The 22,972-nt window shown below is 51.0% G+C and overlaps 1 protein-coding gene across 2 annotated transcripts in view; it reads left to right on the top strand.

Annotated features, from left to right (window-relative positions):
- PDPK1 (3-phosphoinositide dependent protein kinase 1) overlaps positions 1-22,972 on the top strand; it is a 78,991-nt gene that overhangs the window by 46,494 nt on the left and 9,525 nt on the right. For both annotated transcript variants that reach the window (XM_064362330.1, XM_064362329.1), the window contains 5 exons: positions 4,761-4,836; positions 9,132-9,200; positions 9,438-9,534; positions 11,162-11,335; positions 14,860-15,077. In XM_064362330.1, the coding sequence (XP_064218400.1) occupies positions 4,761-4,836; positions 9,132-9,200; positions 9,438-9,534; positions 11,162-11,335; positions 14,860-15,077 (634 nt within the window). The remainder of the gene's footprint in view (positions 1-4,760; positions 4,837-9,131; positions 9,201-9,437; positions 9,535-11,161; positions 11,336-14,859; positions 15,078-22,972) is intronic.

Below are 22,972 nucleotides of genomic sequence, written 5' to 3'. Positions count from 1 at the left end.
TAGATGTGTATCAAGTGTAAGCACTTCTGTGCTGCAAGTGATGTCATGAAAGTGAAAAGACCCACAGAATAGGAGACAACATCTGCTAATCATCTATCTGATAAGGGACTTGCATCCAGAACATAAAAAATGTTAGGAGGACTGGACGTTTCTCCAAAGAAGAGATACACGAATGGCCCATAAGCGCATGAAAAGTTGCTTAGTGTTATTAGTCATTAGGAAGATACAAATGAAAACCACAGGGCGATACTACTTTACACCTACTAGGATGGCTGAGATGAGAAGACAGATGATAACAAATGGCAGCAAGGATTTAGCGGGGATTGGAACCCACATATGCTGTGGGTGGGAATGTCACATAGTACAGCTACTTTGGAAAACAGGCTGGCAGCTCCTCAAAGGGAAGTATAATTACCATATGGCCCTGCAATTCCACTCCTAGGTATGTACCCAAAAGAAAGGAAAACACACTTTCAGACAAAACCAGGTGCTAGAATACCCATAGCATTATTCACAAAGCCAAAAGGTAGAAACAACCCACGTGTCATCAGATGAGTAGATAAGCAAGTGGTGTATCCATACTATGAGGGAATGTTATCCAGCTATAAGGAGGAATGAGATACCGATGCATGCTACCAGGCAGATGGGTTTCAAAAACCTTGCCCTCAGTGAAAGCCTGCCGGGATCTGAGAAGGGATCGCGTTGAGTCTGGAGATGAGCTTTCTAGGCGTTTCCATATTAACCCATGTTAAGTGTTCTGACCTATCAACGTGGGATATTTTTGTGTTTATTTAGATCTTTATTTCAAAAACACTTTATAGTTTTCAGAGTATAAGCTTTATTCTGCTTTTGTTACATTTATTTTCTATGTTATTCTAAATAGAGTTATTGGTGGAGCACGGTGGCTCACACCTGTCGTCCCAGCACTTTGGGAGGCCAGGGTGGGTGGATCTCTTGAGGTCAGTAGTTCAAGACCAGTCTGGTAACATGGTGAAACTCTGTCTCTACTAAAAATAAAAAAATTAGCCAGGCATGGCATTACGTGCTTGTAATCCCAGAGACTGAGGCAGGAGGATCGCTTGAACCCAGGACGCAGAGATTGCAGTGAGCTGATGTCACACCACTGCACTCCAGCCTGGGCAACAGAGCAAGACTCTGCCTCAGGGAAAAAAAAAATTAAAAAAAGAACTAGAGTTGTGAGTTTTATTTTTGGATTGCTCCTGGAAAATGTGGAAATGCAGTTGGTTTTCTTGCTCTGTACCCTGCTGAGCTCTTATTAGTTGTAATAGCTTCTTAGTGGAGTCCCCAGGACTTTCCACACACAGGAACCTGTCATCTGTGATTTGAGCTGGTTTTACTTCTTCCCTTTCAACCTGGCTGTCTTTTGTTATCTTCCCTAATTGCCCTGGCTGAGACCTCTAGTACAGTGTTGGCTGGATGTGGTGAGTGGGGCTTCCTATTCTTAGGGAGAGCATGCATTTGTTGGCCATGGGCTATGTGTGCCCTTTGTCAGACTCCGCCCTCTCTTCTGTGCCTTGGCTGTTCCATATTTTTGTCTTGCAGAGGTGGGGAATTTTTGTTAAATGCATTTTCTGCATCTATCAAGATGACCAAGTGTTTTTCTTAATGCTTTATTCTAATAAGACGCAATGCATTTTCGTATTTTGAACCAGTCTTGCACTGTGGAGTATATCCTCTTGGTCATGGTGCTAGTTCTTTTTAGATGTCGCTGCATTGGTTTGCTGGTGTTTTGTCCAAGGGGTCGTCACATTTTGTGGAGTGTTTTTCTGTGCTTTGTGGATTTATGGATAAGATGGCCACCGGCACCCTTGGCTTTGAAGAGAGTATGGGTGTCTCCTGAGCTCAGGATCACTTCTTCAGGTCTTCCCTCCCCACTGGGCCCTCCAAGTATAACTGGCAGATCTGGGGGAACATGGGTGGTCCAGGGAGTTTCTCTGAGCCACCTTGAGGGTGGAGACAACAACCCAGTCAAGATCCCACTGTCTCTTTTCCCACTATTGGTGGGCCCATGGCATGCGGGGGACAGCAGTGGCCAGCTCTGGGCCCCTGAGTTTCCAGCAGCTGGAGAGGTGTGAGCTTTGGCCAGTCTCTGAGCTTCCGGGGAGAAGTAACTGGGTGATCTCTGAAGTTTCCTAACACTCTGTCTGTGGCTCTCACTTCGGATGTCACAGATAGAGATCAGGGGATCTGTGAGGCTGGATAGAAGGAAATTACTTATTTTTACTAACCTTTCAGCAAAGTGTAACATTTCCTTCCATTATGAACATCGGCAACAAATGTCTGTGTCATCAGAAGTCACAGGTGTTCTCATGTCCTGCTGCAGTGGTCATATCACTGTAGTGATGCCACGCCAGTCGTGCCACGTGCTGCTGCGGGGTTACTGTGGCATGACCTGCTGCTGTGTGATGCAAGTCACATATTACTATGTCACTGATCCATTACTTCAATATTTTGATAGGTGTATGGTTTCTAATTGCTTTCTCCTATAGTCCTGTGTATTTTATGCATTAGGAATGTTATTCTGAGAGCAGTCATCTTCTCCACACTGTAGCGGTGCTGTTTGTCTCTAGATTAACTAAGGACAGAGGTCCTTTTCCAAGAGGGTGACTTTGTATATCCCCAGAGGCTCGGAGTTCCACCTTTAGGAAGGTGGGGCAGAGGAAACGAGGGTGAGGGTGGGCAAGCCCTGAGAAAAGAAGGGAGGTGGGAAGACCCTGGGAGAGCCAGGAGGTTGGAGAGGGTGGGGAGGGGTTCCGGGAGAGCTGAGCCCAGAGACCTGCTTGCAGAAAGCTTAGAAGAGCAGCAGCAGTAGTGGCAGTGAGGGTCCTAACAGCGTGGTAGGTTAGAGATGGGGTGTTGGCCTCACCAACTTGCTCTGTGCACGGTGTGGCTGTTTAAAAACACATACGGGGCCCGGGACGGTGGCTCACGCCTGTAATCCCAGCACTTTGGGAGGCCGAGGCAGGCGGATCACCTTAGGTTGGGAGTTTGAGACCAGCCTGACCAACATGGAGAAACGCTGTCTCTACTAAAAATACAAAATTAGTTGGGCATGGGTGTTGCATATCTGTAATCCCAGCAACTTGGGACTCTGAGGCAGGAGAATCACTTGAATTCAGGAGGCAGAGGTTGCGGTGAGCCAAGATCGCACCATTGAACTCCAGCCTGGGCAACAAGAGTGAAACTCTGTCTCAAAAAAAGAAAAAACACACACACATGGTTCCGTGTGCCTCACAACAACCGGAATCGTTTAATTATGCATTAGATACATCTTTCCATAGGAAAACATATTTTTAGACTTTTTGATGTATTTTAAAAAGTGCAAGTCACAAAAACAACATTGATTAGAGTAGAGAGTGGAAACGCCTCCTGTCCTACCAACAGACTGGACCCTCGTCGTCACTGTGCCACACCTGACCCTGAAGGACAGAGTGTAGAGAGGGAGCTGCAGGGTCAGGGAGGCAAATGTCTTCATGATTTTTGATGCTCATTGGAAAATTGCCCCCAGAAGCGATGCCATTTTACAGCCCCACCAGTAGTGCTGTGTCTGTCCCCTCAGATCCTTGCCAGCACGATGTATTTTTATTCTTTTTTCCCTTTGCCGGTTTGATAGGCTGTTGTGTTTTGATTTGCATTTCTTTGATTCGTTGCAGGGTTGAATGGCTTCGTTTTTTTTTTGGCTCTTGGTTTGGTTTTCTTTCCTCTAGGCTGGCGGGGGCGGGGGTGCGTGTTTGCGGATTTCCTTGGTGTTCTTGGCAGGGTCATTAATGCAGGGTCCTGGCAGGATGCAAACGCAGCCATGAAGCCTGTTTGTTTATTTTTTGAGATAGGTTCTGGCTCTGTTGCCTAGACTAGAGTACAGTGGTGCATTTATGGCTGACTGTACCCTCAGCCTCCCGGGCTCAAGTGATCCTCCTTTCTCAGTCTCCCAAGTAGCTGAGACTAGAGGTGCACCACCATGCCTGGCTAATTTTTGAAATACTTTGTAGAGATGGCGTCTCACTATGTTGCTCAAGCCGGTGTCAAACTCCTGGCCTCAAGCAGTTCTCCTGCCTTGGCCTCCGAAAGCAGTGGGACTGCAGTCATTAGCCACCGTACCTGGCCAGTCATGAAGTCTGCATGAAAGTTGTTCGCTGAAGGGAATGAGTCCCTGCAGCAGAGGCTGTGAGGTTCTCTCAGCCTGGCCAGAGGAGGGAGGTGGAAGGGACAACTCAGAACTGGCCAATGGGCAGGGCTAGTGTGGACAGCAGCTGCGTGGTGGTCCTGGGCTATACTGTGGCTCTGCTTTGTCACAGCTCCTCTGTGGAGGAAGGCCTTCGGGCTGGAGGCCTGAGTCTTACTCCCTTTGTAGCGCCTCAGCTCCCAAGCTGTCTGTGATGGAAAGGAGGTTGTTTCTGGCCTGTCTGTTGTGTGCCTGGGCACGTTTAGATATCCCAGGTCCTGCAGTGAGCCAGCCAGGACCGTGTCCTCATGCCCTCTGTGGGTGCCACCTGCAGAATGCTGGACATTTGTGTGCAGCTCACTCTCCAGGCGTGTGTCGGGCGGGAGTGCCAGGGTGGAGGGCGCCAGTGTCCAGGTGTCAGCAGGCATCTTTGAGCAGGTGAGTCCTGAGCCAGCGCTGGTGTGCGCTGGACAAGCCTGGCTCCTGGGGGTGCATGGCCCACCGTGTGCCACACCCACTGCACAGCTCTTGATTGTCACAGATTGTGAGTCCGAATGACCTTCTCTCCCCTCTGCAGCCAGGGCCAACTCGTTCGTGGGAACAGCGCAGTACGTTTCTCCAGAGCTGCTCACGGAGAAGTCCGCCTGTAAGAGGTAAACACTTTCATCCAAGTCATACTTCCTTTTCTTTAACATAGAAACTAATATTTGAGAGAGTTAATTTGGTGGCCTTCAAGTAGCTAAGCATACTTCGAAATAAATTAGCGTTTTGCTTTTTAAAGTGTATTTTCCCTGGCGTACACACGTTACGTTAGTGTTACATTCTAAGCTTCCTGGGTTTGCTGATGCTTTCTGGTTGCAGATTTAATAGTTTCTTTAGGAAAATCATTGAGTGAGGAAAGCGAGGCTGCCATGTGCATGGAGCCCATGCTTCCTTGGTGCTGCCCTCTGTCGGGGTGGAGGGCAGGGAGCCCGGCCTTAGGGTTGCACAGCCACACACCAGTTGCAGTGGAACAGGGCCCTGCAGAGCGCAGGGAGGCCCTGGAGGGTGGCAGGTGTGGGGGCGGGAGGAGGTGTCCAGCAGGCATGAGTGTCTTTGAGGGAGACAGCTAGGCCTTGGTGGCGGCCTCCGTAGTGAAAATCAAAAAAGTGCAGGGGGTGCAGGGGCTGCAGGGCCGGTGCGGGTCAGGGAGGGGAGAGTGGAGAAGCGCCTGCCAGGGGGCCACTGGCAGTGGAGGGGAGGATGTCTAGGGAGCTGATGGCAAGGGTTGGTGAGAAGTCTAAGGTGCTGTCTAGGGTGTCTGTGAGGCAGGGTGAGAGGCAGCATCAGAGTCTGGAGTTTAAGTCTGGGAAGCAGTTTTGTGAAATGAGGGTGTGGCTGGGGTTCCTCCTGCCCCGGGCCAGTCAAGTGCTACTGAGGGCTGGGGTCAGCTTCAGCTGCTCGGCCTTGGAGGTGGCCTCGTGAGTCAGCAGGACCACAGGAGTCCCACAATGCCACTCTCCTGCTCCGCCAGGTTACCAGAGGCACCTTCCGAGTGAAGTGAGCCACGCTGAGAGAACGAATGATCGTGGGGGTGGCAGTTCTGGATTTCTGAGCTTCACAGCTTAAGGAAAAACTGTGGGAGGTGGGGCCATGGCACAGACGTGATGGGAGGGTGGAAGGACTCAGCACTCACGCTCAGCATCTTGGCCAACTCCACGCTTTTCTGGTTTTGGTCTTTTAACTTTTTTCAACCGGTAGATACTGAGTTCTCTTTTTATTATTATTCAGTTTTTTGTTTTTTGGTTTTTTTTTGAGGCAAAGTCTTGCTCTGTCACCAGGCCGAAGTGCCGTGGTGCGATCTCGGCTCACTACACCCTCTGCCTCCCGAGATCAAGCGATTCTTCTGTCTCAGCCTCCCGAGTAGCTGGGATTACAGGTGTGTGCCACCATGCCTGGCTAATTTTTTGTATTTTAGTAGACACAAGGTTTCACCATGTTGGCCAAGGTGGTCTCAATCTCTTGACCTTGTAATCCACCTGCCTCGGCCTCCCAAAGTGCTGGGATTACAGGCGTGAACCACTGCACCCGGCCTATTCAGTTATTTTTTAAAGATAAGATGAGGTCTCGCTCTGTTGCCCAGTCTTGTGTTGAACTTTTGGGCTCAAGTGATCCTCCCATCTTGGCTTCCCAAAATTCTGGAATTAATTATAGGCGTGAGATATGGCACCTGGCCAGATACTGAGTTCTTAGTATGGCCAAACACTGCTTTAGGTCAGAGCTTCCCAACTGGAGCGATTCTGCTCCCCAGCGGACACTTGACCCTGTCTGGATAGTTTTAATTGTCATAGCTGGGGCAGGGGTACGGCCGGCATCCAGTGTGGGCGGCGAGGATGAGCCGCTCAGCATCCTGCCATGCAGAGGACAGTCCTGCTGCAGGTGGGGGTGCAATGTACCTGGCTGTCAAAGTGCATGTCATTGCCACCTAAGAGCTAGTGTTTCCTTGCTTGTAGATTTTACTTTCAGGGTGGAAAGCCTCTTTGGCATTCGTGTAGAAAGATCTCCAGGCTCTACGAATACACGCATAGGATCCTGCTCTCTGTGAACATGGAGGAATATGTATTCATGTTTGCTCATTTGTGCGTTTCAGGTTCTCTGGAGGGATAGACACGGGATGGATAATGGTAGTTGTCTACGGGGTGAGGGAACAGGATTATGAGAAAAGAACTTTTATTATAAAGAATTGAAAGAGGCCGGCCATGGTGGCTCACGCCTGTAATGCCAGCACTTTGGGAGGCTGAGGCTGGCAGATCACTTGAGGCCAGGAATTTGAGACCAGCCTGGCCAACATGGCGAGACCCTGTCTCTACTAAAAATAACAAAAATTAGCTGGGCTTGGTGGTGGTCACCCGTAGTCCCAGCTGCTTGGGAGGCTGAGGCGGGAGAATTGCTTGAACCTGGGAGGCAGAGGTTGCAGTGAGCCGAGATCGTGTGATTGCACTCCAGCCCAGGTGACAGAGTAAGACCCTGTCTCAAAAAAATGATAGAAATTAATTGTGAAACATTAAATCTTCAAATCTACTTATAGTCACAGATAATTGGGTGTACAGATAGATGCCTTTCCAGTCATTTTTTCTATGCATTTTTTACCTGTTTGTGTGGGTTTTATGCCATTCAAGTCACATTGGGCAGGCAGTTTTGAGCCCTGCCTCTCATGATGAGGTAATGGGCGCTTCCCCATGTCATTTGAATGACTTGCGGGTGTCTTTTTACCAGTGTGTGATTTTCTGTCATATGAACAGATTGTAGTTCATGAACCTTTTCTGTACTGTTGTGCGTTGAAGGGGTTTCCGTTTATTCACTCACTGGCATGGACCTGTTATGCCACCCAACCTGCATGGGCAGGAGGAGGTCTGTTTGCCTGGGGTTGGGGTGGGGTGTCCCGTTGCCCTTCTGGTGGGTGAGAAAGGGTCTGCTGAGCTGAATGAGGGGCCGCCCTAAGTTCCCTCGTTTGGGTTTCAGCAAGTGGCATGAGTTGGTCTAACTGAACATTTGATACACCCCTGTTACCTGCGCTTTCCAGAAGTCTAATACTGGCTTCCCCTTTATTTTTTTTATCATATTAAATCTAAATTCTAAAGTAAATGTTTGTGATAGGATGTTCGATAATTCACAGAGGTAAAAAGCTACCCCAAAATCCCTTTCTGCTTGAATTCCATGCTCTAGAGAAGAACCCGTGAAGGCGCCAGGCACAGCTCTGCCCCCACTGCCCCTCTTCTCTCTGCTACTTCCACACTGAAAGGTGGAGGCTCTGCTGCCTGTTTTCTTTTGTTCCTCTCCATTTTAACAAAACACTAAAGAAAGTCAAGTGTGAACATTATGGTCATCCATTTCGCCTGCGCCACGCTTTCCTGCCCCTGGCTTGGGTGAGCCCTCCGCCAGCACTGACTAGAGGGTGCATCCCTCAGCAATCTTGGTTGTCTTACTAGAAGAGGGTCAGCCCCATTCTCTCCCCTCCTGCCCCCTGCCTGGTCTACAGCCTCATGGTGCCAGGAGTGAGCTCTGCTGTGCTTCAGGATGACAGGTGTGTGTGGACTTTGGTAAGCCCTGTTGGAAGTGGCAAAGCTTTGAGGATAGCTAAGCGACAAGTGGTGCCTGCCATGTGCAGACCCTCTGTGCCCAGGCGGCAGGGAGGCTCCTTCAGAGGGCAAGTTCCCACCCTCACAGCCAATTGGTCTCTCCCTCCCTCCCTCCCTCCCTCCCTTCCTTCCTTCCTTCCTTCCCTCCCTCCCTCCCTCCCTCCCTCCTTCCTTCCCTCCCTCCCTCCCTCCCTCCTTCCTTCCCTCCCTCCCTCCCTCCCTCCTTCCTTCCTTTCTCTTTCTTTCCCTCCCTCCCTCCCTCCCTTCCTTCCTTCCTTCCTTCCTTCCCTCCCTCCCTCCCTCCCTCCCTCCTTCCTTCCCTCCCTCCCTCCCTCCCTCCTTCCTTCCCTCCCTCCCTCCCTCCCTCCTTCCTTCCTTTCTCTTTCTTTCCCTTCCTCCCTCCCTCCCTTCCTTCCTTCCTTCCTTCCTTCCCTCCCTCCCTCCCTCCCTTCCTTCCTTCCTTCCTTCCTTTTTTTTTTTTTTCAGAGTCTTGCTCTGTTGCCAGGCTGGAGTGTAGTGGCGCGATCTCGGCTCACTGCAGCCTGCACCTCCTGGGTTCAAGCAATTCTCCTGCCTCAGCCTCCCGAGTAGCTGGGACTACAGGCATGTGCCACCATGCCCAGCTAATTTTTGTATTTTTAGTAGAGACGAGGTTTCACCATGTTGGCCAGGATGGTCTCAATCTCCTGATCTGGTGATCAGCCAACTGGTCTTAAAGGACAGAAGTGCGTTGGAGGTAAAACTGGGGCCGTGTAGACAGAGTAGAAAATGAACTGGACTTGTCACTTAAATTTTACACGTCTTTTTTTGTTTTACCCCTTACCTTAAAGTTCAGACCTCTGGGCTCTTGGATGCATAATATACCAGCTTGTGGCAGGACTCCCACCGTTCCGAGCTGGGTAAGGAGACCTCTTCCTGGGCCTTGGAGCCTGTTGGGGTGCACCCCACTGGCCCGCAGTCCCTCCCAACATCGAGGTGGGTGGGGGAGGGCAGCACTTGGTGCCGTGCCCAGGTGGGGGGCTCTCAGCATGCAGGGTTGGGGTGGGTGTGTGGCTCTGCGAGGCCAGGGCTCTCATCCCTGCATGTGGAGGCTTCTGGGACCCTGCCTGGGATGACTTTTTTTTTTTAATTTACAGAAATGAGTATCTTATATTTCAGAAGATCATTAAGTTGGAATATGACTTTCCAGAAAAATTCTTCCCTAAGGCAAGAGACCTTGTGGAAAAACTTTTGGCAAGTATTGTGAATTTCCTCTTGGTAAGGTGATCCCGTGCCACACCCTGAGTCCTCCGAAACCGCTCTGTGAGGGCCAGGCACGGTGGCTCACATCTGTAATCCTGGCACTTTGGGAGGCTGAGGCAGGCAGATCACCTGAGGTCAGAAGTTTGAGACCAGCCTGGCCAATATGGTGAAACCCCATCTCTACTAAAAATAAAAAATTAGCCGACCATGGGGGTGGTGAGTGCCAGTGATCATAGCTACATGGGAGACTGAGGCAGGAGAATCCCTTGAACCCGGGAGGCAGAGGTTTCAGTGAGCCGAGATCGCACCAGTATGTTCCAGCCTGAGTGACAAAGTAAGACTTCGTCTCAAAAAAAAAAAAAACTAAACAAAACCCTCAAACCTTTTGAGTGATTGTTTTTAATTCTCAGTGTCTGCTAGAGAGCACGCCACCATGTCCCCCACCCCTCCCTGACCCCCAGAGCACCAGTTTGGGGAGACAGGCCCTGGGATCCTGTGCTGCCTCTCAACACTCAGCCCCTTTCCTCACACAGGTGAAAAGAAATTCTCAACCTCAAAATACAATGAACAGCAGTAAGGAATGTTTTACAGTATACAGTTAAAAATCCTAAAACAAGGAAAAAAATGAATGATTAACAAAGAAAGTGAATAATCACTGTGGTCAGGAAGCTCCTACGGTTGTGGAGTGGGCGTTTCTGGGACCCTCGAAGGCCACAGAGCTGTCTTCTCTAGGGCGTGATCAAGCCCACACCCCCCCCACCCAGGGGAAAGAGGTGGGACAGGTCAGGAAAGGCCAGTGGCTGTGGAGCCTGGCGACCCTGGGGCCACCTGCAGGTGCAGGACTGACCCCGCTCCCAGAGTCGTGGTAAGGAGGGTTGTCCAGGGCCAAAAGCACAGGAAACTTCTTGTAGAATATAAACTGATGGACCTTTCCCAGGCTACCCTCTCTTTGTTTTACCTGGGCTGGCCTTTAAAATCTTCACGTAGCTGATTCTAAAGCTGAAATGTACCGATGTCACGAAGTAGGGTCTACAGCTATCTGCACTGTCATAACCTCAATTACTCCAGCACCAGTAACTTAAAATGCAGTGCAGTGTTGATGAGCAAATGCTACATGATACAGTAATTGCCTGGGTTGTTTTTAAATGTTAGTTTCTTTTATTATTCCTGATATAGTAATTTCCTGTCAAGAATCAGGCACTTGGAAATTGAAAGGGACTTACAGTGAAATGAAATAGGATTTTTTTCTTTTTTTGGAGATGGAGTTTCACTCTTGTTGCACAGACTGGAGTGCAGTGGTGCAATCTCGGCTCACTGCAACCTCCGCCTCCCGGGTTCAAGTGATTCTCCTCCCTCAGCCTCCTGAGTAGCTGGGACTACAGACATGCAGTACCACACCCAGCTTGTGTGGTATTTGTATTTTTAGTAGAGATGGGTTTTCACACCATGTTGGCCAGGCTGGTCTCAAACTCCTGACCTCAGGTGATCTGCCTCCCTCAGCCTCCCAAGGGCCCGGGATTACAGGCGTGAGCCACTGTGCCTGACCCCCAGGTTTGGGTTTCTTTGGTCAGAATCACGTTTTCACCCTGGCAGTGACTTGTCTTGATTGTTAATTAAGGTTTTAGATGCCACAAAGCGGTTAGGCTGTGAGGAAATGGAAGGGTACGGACCTCTTAAAGCACACCCCTTCTTCGAGTCCATCACGTGGGAGAACCTGCACCAGCAGACTCCTCCAAAGCTCACCGCTTACCTGCCAGCCATGTCGGAAGACGACGAGGACTGCTACGGCAATGTAAGCTGGCTGGGATGGCGGGCGAGGCAGGTGGCACTGGGTCCTCTGTGCACTGTGCTTCATGCCCGTGCACCAGACCCTCGTGTGATTTGTGGTTGAAAGGGGAGGACATCTGTGCTGCTGTGGCAGGCCTGTTGCTGGTTATACTCTGCTGCCATGAGGCAGTGGCAGGTGAAGCGCTGGGTAGGGTAGGTCATTCTTTTCTGTGGCTGTGAACATTCTAGTGAGTTTCCACCCAGTGGGTGCTGCTAGAACTGGACACCGAGCACCCTAGCACCAGTGCTGGGGTGCACTTGGCTTGGTGCCTGTACAACTGTGCATCTGAAATGTTCCAGAATGCTGCCTGTCTTTCCACAGAAACCCCCAGGTGCCTCGTGCTTGAACTTTTGGGACATGGCATTGGCAGGGACACTGGCATTGTCCACTTCAGTGCTGAGTAGGCACGGGAGCTGCCGAGTTCGAGGGCACAGCACTGGCTCTGAGGCTGCTGCTCTCTCAACTTGACCATAGCTGTAGGGTCTTCAGCACGTTTTTCTCTTTAAGCTTCTTGTGAAGAATGTGGACCATGTGCCCAGCAGATGGAGGATGTTGTGAGCGGCAGGCATGTCGCCCACTTTCAGCCTTGTTTCCTTGGGAGCTCCTCTTGCCACCTCCACCATGACCCCCTCATATTTAAGTATTGTTATTATGAGATCCATTTTTCTGGTTTGACTTCTGTTACCATGGCTTATTCTGACAGGCACTGTGAGGAATTCTAGATTTTATTTATTTGTTTACTTACTTATTTGAGACAGGGTCTTGCTCTGTCACCCAGGCTGGAGTGCAGTGGCATAGTCTCAGCTCACTGCAACCTCTGATTCTCTGGGCTCAAGCAATTCTTGTGCCTTAGCCTCCTGAGTAGCTGGAACTGCAGGCGCGTACCACCATGCCTGGCTAATTTTTGTATTTTTAGTAGAGATAGGGTTTCGCCATGTTGGCCAGGCTCGTCTGGATCTCCTGACCTCAAGTGATCCATCTGCCTTGGCCTCCCAAAGTGCTGGGGTTTCAGGCATGAGTTACTGCACCCCTCTGGGAATTCTAGATTTTATCTAAAAGTTAGCCATAGCTAAATTTTTGCTAGCGTCCCCTTGTGGAGATGAAGTTTCCGGATGCCCCTACCTGCTGTGTAACACCTCTCATCCTCTCAATGTCCTTTGAGCCCAAACTCTAAGGGAGCCAGGCTTGGGGGGCAGTTTGTACGGCCTGACGTGGCCACCTGCAGCTTCCATTTATGCAGAGGGCTGGGATCCCCAAGGCCCTCCCTCCCTACCTTCTGTGCCACCCAAAGCCGTGAGTCCCCATCCTCTGTGCCCTCCTGAGGCCCTCCCTCCCCACCCTCTGTGCCCCCCTAGGCCCTGGCTCCCCATCCTCTGTGCCCCCCCTAAGGCCCGCCCTCCCCACCCTTTGTGCCCTCCTGAGGACTTGGCATCCTCTGTGCCCCCTCCAAGGCTCTCCCTCCCAACCCTCTGTGCCCCCTGAGGTGCTGGCTCCCCACCTCTTGTACCCCCTGAGGCCCTGGCTCCCCATCCTCTGTGCCCCCCCAGGCCCTCCCTCCCCGCCCTCTGTGCCCTACCCCCTGAAGCTCTGGTTCTTCACCCTTTGTGCCGACCAAGGCCCTACCTCCCCACCCTCTGTTCCCCCCCCGAGGCCCTCCCTCCCCACCCTCTGTGCCACCCAGCTGCTCCTTCATGGTCTTTGGTCATGGTTGGCGGGTGCCATGGGGCTGCAGTGCCGTCCCTGCTGGGCCTGCTGTTCCTGCAGAGGTTGTGCTGGCGACTGGCTGATGGTCGTGTCTTCCGTGGGCTCTGTCCTCCATTCCTCCCAGGAAGTAGTTGGGCTCTGAAGGAGCCACACAGGTTTCAGTTATCTCCAATCTTAATGTCTTAGTGTGGGGTTGTGTATGCGTGCACACATTGGCATACCTGTGCAGGCCTCTGTGCCTGTGCCTGCTAAGAGCTGGGGCTGCTTGAGACGTGGCTTCCATTGCCGTTTGTGACGTTGGGCTCCGTGTGTTGGCAGTCAGCTGTTAGATGGCCCATCCTTAGCTCTGAACAGCTGTGTGGTTTGTAAGCCTTGGAGTGGGTCCAGGCAGGGAGCTCCCAGGCCAGACAGACCTCACATGGGGACAGTGAGTGAGTCTTGGCAAACGGTGTCACTCATGGAAGGAGCCTTCAGGGCTGTACCTTCTCCCTCCCTGTGGGGCTGCACCCCCTCCTTCATGGGGAATGGGCACTGGGTGTCCCTTTCAGCAGGAAGAGGGCTCCCGTGTGAGGGGAGGGGTTGACTGCGGTATCCGCCCTTGGGTCAAGGCGGGAGGAGAGCAGGTGCTTTGTTGGCTGCTGTTCTCCTGAGGTGCTGCAAGTGCTGGGGCGGTATTGCCATTGGACAGCATTGGAAGAGCAAGCTGGGCAAGCCCACACCCTGCGGAGGGGTCAGCGCGGAGGGGTGGGCAGCATCAAGTGCTTCCCCCCTGCCCATTGGCAAGCAGCTCGCTCCAGCCTGGCTGGGTAAGAGGCTGCAGGGCTGTGTTGCGGGGCTGTCATGTAGCTGGAGGAGTGTGAGCACATGGGGGCTCTGCATGTGTGGAGGGTTGCATGGGGCTGTAGGCAGGCTGAGCTCTGTGGGGCAGCAGCCAGGGCCCACTTCTGGAGGCACAGAGGACGTTGAAGGATGTGCTTCACTGTTACCCATCTGTTGCTGTGGCGCCATTGCTGGTGGCACCTTCCCTTTCCCCTTGTCCTTGGCCTCAGCAGAGCTCAGATGTGGAGCCTGCAGCTGGGGAGGTGGCTGCCTAAGGTGGCTTCCCCCACCCAGGGGCCCTCTGGCCTTGCTGGCCCCAGGAGCGTGTGGAGTGCACAGGCTCTGCTCACTTGGTATGTTTGTGAGTGAGTGGTTTTCCGTTGTCAACACTAGTTTGTCGTTTCCTTTGGAGTTACAGGCACTGTTGTCTACATTAAGTTCAGTTTCTCTTTGCTGAGATTAAAAGCAATGTCTTTTAAATAATTAAGTGTGTTTAGTCAAATCAAAATATGTAGCGACTACTACAGACTCAGACCCCTAAGATCCCTGGGGCCCAATGAGGTGCACCCAAGAAGGGCACCTGCACGGAGGCCCTGCCTGCCAGCCTGTGCGATGGATCTGCCACCAAGCCTCCTTGGGCCCCTTCTCTTCCCAGCAGGCATCCGAGCCCCCACCTGTCGGGGGCAGCACCGGCATTCATGGGGCCCAGGTCTTCACTTCTGGGATAGGAAGTCTGAGACTTAGCCCCACTCTGGCCCTGATTGCCATGAGAAGAGGAGCCCGACCAGGCAGGATCCAGTGAGGCTTGGTTCAGTGGCTAGGTGTCCCATGGAGGAGAGTCAGGGCTGCCCACCTTGCCACCTTGTGCCTTGCTGTGTGTGAGCTCCCTAGGCCTGAGGGGCTGGGGTTTTAGGACTGTAGAGGCAAGTGAAGGTGCAGTTCTCACTTTGCCTTCTTCTCTGCAGTACGACAATCTCCTGAGCCAGTTTGGCTGCATGCAGGTGTCCTCATCGTCCTCCTCACACTCCTTGTCAGCCTCGGAAGCAGGCCTGCCCCAGAGGTCAGGTAGCAACATAGAGCAGTACATCCACGACCTGGACTCGAACTCCTTTGAACTGGACTTACAGTTTTCTGAAGACGAGAAGAGGTTGTTATTGGAGAAGCAAGCTGGCGGAAACCCTTGGTAAGAACTTAACAGACCTAAGCAATGCGCTGTGCAGAATTGCAGCATGAACACATGGGGGCATATAGTGGGTCCCTTCGCCTGGTCACAGCCTTCCTCAGCAGCCTTGGATGCCTGGCCAAGGAGCACATCACAAGGGCATAGTTGGAAATGGGTGCTTAGGAGGCAGCCGGCCCGGGGGTGAGTGGGTTGTGACCGCCGGGCACGCCCATCCTCTGCCAGGCATTTAGGCCCTGCTGGGTGTGGCCATGGAGTCACTGTGGTGTGGACAGACGCAGCCCGGACTGGACCACTTGGGAGTTTCTGAGGTTTGCTGTTTCAGCCCCTTTTTTGCACATAGTGTCCCCAACTTGTCCATTTATGTCTTTGAAGGTGAGCACCGGGGTGGCGTGTGTTGGAGGATGTGTTCATGTTCACAGGGCTGGGATCTGTTCCGGGGGTGCCAGGAATCTGCCTTTCCCAATGCTCCTGCCTGCCCAAGAGTGTTCTTGATGCTCCAAAAGCAAACTTGTGAAGTTCTGTTTTTATTCCTATTGAGACAGATTTCCTCTGTGTTCTTGACCATTTGTGTTTATTTTTTGAGGTACTTTGTGTCCTTTGACTATTTTTTCTTGTATGTTTTGCATCTTTTTTTTTTTTTTTTGAGACAGAGTCTCGCTCTGTAGCACATGCTGGAGTGCAGTGGCGTAATCTTGGCTCACTGCACCCTCTGCCTCCTGAGTTCAAGCCATTCTCCTGCCTCAGCCTCCCGAGTAGCTGGGCAGGTGCACACCACCACACCCAGCTAATTTGTTTGTATTTTTTTGGTAGATACGGGGTTTCCTCGTGTTGGCCAGGTATGATCCACCCATCTTGGCCTCCCAGAGTGCTGAGATTACAGGCATGAGCCACCGTGCCAAACCTGCATCCGTTTTTTTTGGAGACAGATTGTCACTCTGTCACCCAGGCTGGAGTGCAGTGGTACGATCTCAGCTTGCTGCAACCTCTACTTCTTGGGTTTAAGCGATTCTTTTGCCTCAGACTTCCGAGTAGCTGGGATTACAGGCACCTACCACCACACCCGATTAATTTTTGTGTTTTCTGATAGAGCCGGGGTTTCCCCACACTGGCCAGGCTGGTGCACCTTTTTAACATGGATTTTGAAGAGCTACGTGTATGGAGACTATTCAGTCTGTTGATACTGTGTTTTTGTATGGAAGCTGCAAATTCTTATGGAGCCCATCCTGTCCTTATTTATATTTTATGTTTTTCATCTTAGTCTTTGGAGAAGGGCCCCCTACTATTTTTATCTACTTGTCCCTTTTGTGTGGGCAGAGAGGATCCCAAGGCCGTGGGGAGAGGGCCTTGCAGGAAGGCGTGATGGAGTGCAAAACACAAGGCGAGGGGTAGTTGAAGGCCAGCTAGGCAGGGGCAGGACACATGTGACTTGACAGACTTGGGAGGAATGAGAGGAAGGAGCTGAGCTCTGGGCCGCCCCAGCAGGTGGAGAAGACCACAGCTCTGCATGGTTCACCACACCTGTCTCTAGAAAACCTGCGCAGAAATGCTGGCAGGCAGAAACAGTCTATGGCTGGGGGCTCTGACTCACTGTTGCCTCAAGTGAGATTGCTGGGGATGTTAATGTATACTGAGCAGAAGAGGAGGGCTTTTGATGGGAACAGTCTGAGCAGTGCTGTGCTGCGCAGCTCCAGGCAGCAAGGAGGTACGTGCCTGGCTATGCAAGGAGCTTCCCGGGATCGTATGTGCTAGGGTCCCCGTGAAGGGCTGCTGTGGCTGCTCCATGGGCTTGGCCAGGAGCGCTTTCTCTGCAGAGCTCAGTTGAGAGGTACTGTCTGCAGGTGTGTGTGTGTGTATTTCAGCTCCTTTGGTGACTCCCAGAAGACCCCTCTGCCCAAGCTGTTCTTAAAGGGCCTTGGGGTCAGTCTGGGTACCTTAGCCTGGTGCTGGTGGCAAGTCAGGATGCACGTTCTCTTGCCTCTGCTTGCATTGTCTTCGGGATTCTCTTCCCCTTTCCTTCAGATTTTAGGCCCCTTTGGGAAGCTGATGACTGCTGAGAGCTTGCAGGATCTGTCTGGCTGCTGGGAGGTCTGTCCAGCCCTTGCTCTTTACAGTAGTGGTTCTCATTCTCAATGTGGCCAACAAATCCCCAAAGTCACGGGTTTTTTTGTAATACTAAGATGTTTTTTGCCTTTTGCTCTCATACTCTGTGAGTGTATGGTCGAGTTTTTCAGTGACCACATGCTGTAGAATGGAACATGTGTGCTTTTGGTCTTTTCTAGAACTTTCTAAGGTCATAAGTTTTTGGTATAAATATATGCTTTTTTATTTTTATTTTTTCCAAATGAGGCAGAGTCTAGCTCTGTCACCCATGCTGGAGTCCAGTGACAAGATCTCTGCTCATGCAATCTCTGCCTCCTGGGTTCAAGCAATCCTGCAGCCTCAGCCTCCCGAGTAGCTGGGACTACAGGTGTGCACCACCACACCTGGCTAATTTTTGTATTTTTAGTAGAGACAGGGTTTCACCACGTTGGCCAGGCTGGTCTCGAACTCCGTACCTCAAGTGATCTCCCCGCCTTAGCTTCTCAAAGTGCTGGGATTTCAGGCATGAGCCACTATGCCAGCCAATATAGGCATTTTTAGAGATAATAAATTTTCAGTATTTCTACTAAGCTCTTAATATCTGTTCATTTATACCTGCTATAGCCTCTGTAACTTTGTTATTCACTGAATCATTATTTTGAAATCCTGAAGTTTTTCTTGTGCCTACATGAGAATATAGTAAGTTCAGGATCATACCTATAATCCTAGCACTTTGGAGGCCAAGGCGGATAGATCACTTGGGCCCGGTAGTTCAAGAGCAGCCTGGGCAATGTGTTGAAACCCTATGTCTACAAAAGAAGACAAAAATCAGCTGGGCATGGTGGTGCACACCTGTAGTCCCAGCTGCTCGAGGAGGTTGAGGTAGGAGGATCACCTGAGCCTTGGAAGTTGAGGCTGCAGTGAGCCAAGATCTTGCTACTGTACTCCAGTCTGGGCAACAGAGTGAGACTCTGCCTCAAAAAAAAAAAAAAAGGTAAAAGGAATTTTTTAATTTCCAAGGAATATTTTATAGTTAAAAAGAACATTTTAAATATATATATGATGAGCTCTTTAAAATCCAGTGTTGTTTCTTACAGCTCTTCAGACAATAAAGAGTCACCAAAGCTCTTAAAGCTGCAATGTAGAGGCCGGAGAGGCCACACAGTAGCTGGGAGACAAAGCCCCTGCTGCGGCGTGGCCTCAGCCTTGGCCACCCCGTGTTGCCACAGTCCATGATGCAATAGAAACTTGCTGGATTGGCCAAGCTTGGTGGCTCACGCTTATAATCCCAGCACTTTGGGAGGCTGATGCGGGTAGATAACCTCAGGTCAGCAGTTCGAGACCACCCTGACCAACGTGAAGAAACCCCGTCTCTACTAAAAATACAAAAAATTAGCTGTGTGTGGTGGCGTATACCTGTAATCCCAGCTACTCAGGAGGCTGAGGCAGTAGATGGCTTGAACCTGGGAGGCGGAGGTTGTGGTGAGCCAAGATCACACCACTGCACTCCATCCTGGGCAACAAGAGTGAAACTCCGTCTCAAAAAAAAAAAAAAGGAAAGGCACTTGCTGGATTAACGATGTGACTGCAAGCACAAGGAAGGTTGATATGTCCGCTGCTGAGCTGTGCTTCTCCCTCACAGTGGGTGAGTCTGCAGACAGCCTGGACCTGCCACTTGGCCTGTGTCCCCCATCTTCTCATCACAGATAATGTTCTTTGATTTTTGAGACAGAGTCTCCCTCTGTCACCCAGGCTAGGTCTGCTTGCTGCAACCTCTGCCTCCTGGGCTCAAGCAGTTCTCCTGCCTCAGCCTCCCAAGTAGCTGGGATTATGGGCATGTGCCACCATGCCTGGCTCATTTTTGTATTTTTAGTAGAGATAGGGTTTCACCATGTTGCCCAGGCTGGTCTGAAACTCCTGACCTCAGATGATCCACCCACCTTGGCCTCCCAGTGTGCTGGGATTACAGGCCTGAGCCACTGCGCCCGGCCTACGGATGATGTTCTTTTACCCCAGTGCTTGACCATAAAGCACAAATGGCACTGACGTAGTCAGAGTGTGGAGTACCTTTGTGAATCTCATGGTTGCTTCCAGAACACGTGTTTTCCCATTTGTGCTGATGGTGTGGAAGCCACGGTGGGTGGAACTGCTGGCATCTGAGCACAACTTGAGGCCATGGCTCCAAGCAATACCAGGTGATCATCGTATCTTCACTCACCCACAGGAAGAGAGAGAGGAAAGAAACCAGTCTCGCTTCTGAGTGTTGGTTAAAAACGATGAGTGTTATTAATGCTTTGTAGGATGAGGTAGGAAGTATGCAGAAAAGCACTCACTTCTGCTGCAAACGAGTGTGCAGCCACCTCAGGGAGACACGCTTGGGTGACTGTTGCTTGCTGTCCTCAGGGAGCGTCTGACAGGCAAACTGAGTCTGACGGACTTAGCGTTGTTGCAGACTTAGCTATTTGGCCAGTGTTTTTCTTGAAGATGATTGGAGTGAGTTTGTTACTTTAAGGAAAACAACTGCCCATATTTATACCAATGATAAAATTGAAACCTTCAAGTGAAAATTAGAATTTTGGTAAATTTATTCATCACTGTGAGCTTGACACCTTCCCAATAAAATTATTTTATTGTTGCTTATTTATTTTTTGAAAGAAATAGAGACAAGGTCTCACTGTGTTACCCGGGCTGGTCTCGGACTGCTGGGCTCAAGCAGTCCTCTCGCTTTGACTTCCCAAAGTGGTGGGATTACAAGCATGAGCTACTGCACCACTCGGCCAAAAGTCTTTTTTTTTTCTCTCTTTTGAAATGCAGTCTCGCTCTGTGGCCCAGGCTGGAGTGCAGTTGCGCGATCTTGACTCACTGCAACCTCCATCTCCCGGGTTCAATCGATTATCCTGCTTCAGCCTCCCGAGGAGCTGGGATTACAGGTGTGCAGAGGGCAACTGTGCAGAGGGAGTTTTGAGGGAGCCAAAATGCCGTGTATGAGAGTGAGGCGCCTCCGGAAAGCCCCGTGTGCATGGGAGTAGTTATGTGTGTCTCCAGGTCTTCAGATGTCTCGTCCAGCCTCCTGGGGAGGAAAGGGCTCTGAGGGGGCGGGGGATAGGAGTGGACTTTTTGAAGTAAAAAACAAGGTGATTCCAGCCTGGCCAACATGGTGAAACCCTGTCTCTACTAAAAATACCAAAAATTAGCCAAGTGTAGTGGCGGGTGCCTGTAATCCCAGCTACTCAAGAGGCTGAGACAGAAGAATCACTTGAACCCGGGAGGTAGAAATTGCAGTGAGCCGAGATGCCACACTCTACCCTAGGCAAAAGAGGGAGACTCCATCTCAGAAAAAAAAATATTAAATTGATTCCTAGAAATATTCAAACTTGCAAGTAGGTGACAGCAAGGAGCCGTTTCATGTTGGAAGCTGACAGGTTAGTGCACTGAACACACAAGCTCTGCTGTTGATGCCACCAGCGGAGCTTGGCCTGCAGTCTCTGTCCACACACCCCGGGCCACAGGGGAATGGATGTTGTCCGTTTCATTGTTATTCGCGGCGATGCTGGCTAGCGGGTGGGTGGCATGTGTCTGTGGGGCCCTTGCCAGCCTTTCTGAGGTGCTGGTGTGTTCTGTTGCTGAGCCACTCTGGGGCTTTGGCGTCCTTGGCCTGGGTGACATTGCTGGGAGTGCCTCTGGGCTCTTTGTCTGTGTTCTTTTTTCTCTCAGAATGGATTTCTGGAAGCGAGACTACTTCTCAGTCCTATTTCCGAAGTGATTCCTCAGCGAGTCTTCCCCAGGCCTCCGATGTTGAGCAGGAGCACCACTCCTGCACACCCACACCTGTGTCATGCCCAGCCAATCAGAGCAGAGTGGCCCAGCTCCATTTCTTCATTTAGGGCCATAGAGAGTTTCTTTGTTTCACTGAATTCCTCTTCTGGGAATTTTTAGTTTGTGCCTTTTTGCTGAGTTTTCTGTTGAATTCCAGGCCTCTTCGTGGCATTGTGAATTTGTTGTGGAGTACAGGCAACAGCCCATGGCAGCTGTATCTGGAAACCCTTTCCTGCCCCGACTGTGGTCCTGGTGGTTTTGTAGATGGAGGTGGTTTTGCAGGTGGAGCTCAAGGCTGGGCTGCTGCTCTCACTCTCAGCCAGGAAGGCAGCCCCTCCCATGTGGGCTGGAGGGATGGCCCGCTGTGTTCTTCTGGTTTTTCTCTCCTTCGAGTTGATATTTTAAACCGTGTCTCTTGTCACCTCTTCTGGCACTTACTGGAGCGTGGTACAAGCTGAGGATTGGGAGATGCCATGGGGCCTTCTCTGTCCTCATCTGCCTGCAAGAGCTCTGATCGGCCTGGGCTCAAAGGGATCCTGTGTCTCCCATGCTGGTGGCCCTGGTGTAATTTATCGTGACTTTCCCTCTGTTCTTCCTCTGCACTGCTTCCTTGTCACAGGCCTGTCCATCAGAGCAGCTTCCTGCCAGCTCCGGTTCCTCCAGGTGTTTCTGTGCTCTGCTTTTTGTGCTATGGTGGTTCCTCCTCATGACATCTCCTCTTCAGGAACCCCTTGATCTGTTTCTCTTTGTTTCCAGCCCCACGTTGTGTGTGTTTGCTTGTTAAAGTCCCTGTGCGAGAGGAGGGCTGCATTTCCCTTCATGGTCACACACTCTTCTTGCTTCAAGACTCCATTGTTTCAAACTCACAGGCTGGGGTGTGTGCGTGAGGCCAGGCCCTGGGTCCTCCCTCTTGTGGCAGGCCTGGGTGCTGATCTGCCCAGGTCTGGGTGGGTCACATGGTGTGGCTGGGTAAACCCTGGGGGAGGATGTTGTGCCCGCAGTTCGGACGGTCTTCTTACAAGTGCTGCTGGCCCTGTTTGGAGCCAGACAGGCATGTGGATGTTCTTGGATATTTATTTGGTCATCTTATGCCTTCCTCAAATCTAAAACATATTAGTGGCCAGGCGTGGTGGCTCACGCCTGTAATTCCAGCACTTTGGGAGGCCGAGGCAGGTGGATCACAAGGTCAGGAGATTGAGACCATCCTGGCTAACACGGCGAAACCCCGTCTCTACTAAAAATACAAAAAAGTTTCCGGGCGTGGTGGCAAGTGCCTGTAATCCCAGCTACTCAGGAGGCTGAGGCAGGAGAATCCCTTGAAGCTGGGAGGCAGAGGTTGCAGTAAGCAGAGATTGCACCACTATACTCCAGCCTGGGTGACAGAGTGAGACTCCATCTCAAAACAAAACAAAAAACCACATTATTTCTGTAGTAGAACCTCAGATCAGGAATTTCAGTAAGATCAGAACACAAACCAGTAACTGTTAGCTTTAACCAAATGAGGTAAACTGCAGACATTAAAATAATATCTTGGGGCTGGGTGTGGTGGCCCATGCCTGTAATCCCAGCACTCTGGAAGCCCGAGACAGGCGAATCATTTGAGGTCAGGAATTTGAGACCAGCCTGGCCAACATGGTGAAACCCCATCTCTACTAAAAATATAAGAAAATTAACCTGGCCTGCTGGCACGCATCTGTAGTTCTAGCTACTCAGGATGCCGAGGTGGGAGAATCTCGTGAACCCGGGAGGCAGAGGGTACAGTGAGCCGAGATCACACCACTGCACTCCAGCCTGGGTGACAGAGTGAGGCCCTGTTTCAGTCATTCAATCCATCAGTACAGTCTTGGCCAGGCGCAGTGGCTCATGCATGTAATCCCAGCACTGTGGGAGGCTGAAGCAGGAGGATTGCTCGAGCTCAGGAGTTCAAGGCCAGCCTGGGCAACATTAGCAAGACCTCTTCTCTTAAAAAAATAAAAATAAAAATAAATTAGCTAGGCATG

Source organism: Aotus nancymaae, unplaced genomic scaffold (genome assembly GCF_030222135.1).
Source record: "Aotus nancymaae isolate 86718 unplaced genomic scaffold, 86718_ANA_hifiasm-v0.15.2.pri h1tg000049l, whole genome shotgun sequence".
Lineage (NCBI taxonomy): Eukaryota > Metazoa > Chordata > Mammalia > Primates > Aotidae > Aotus > Aotus nancymaae.
This window is presented reverse-complemented; position numbering and strand designations above follow the sequence as displayed.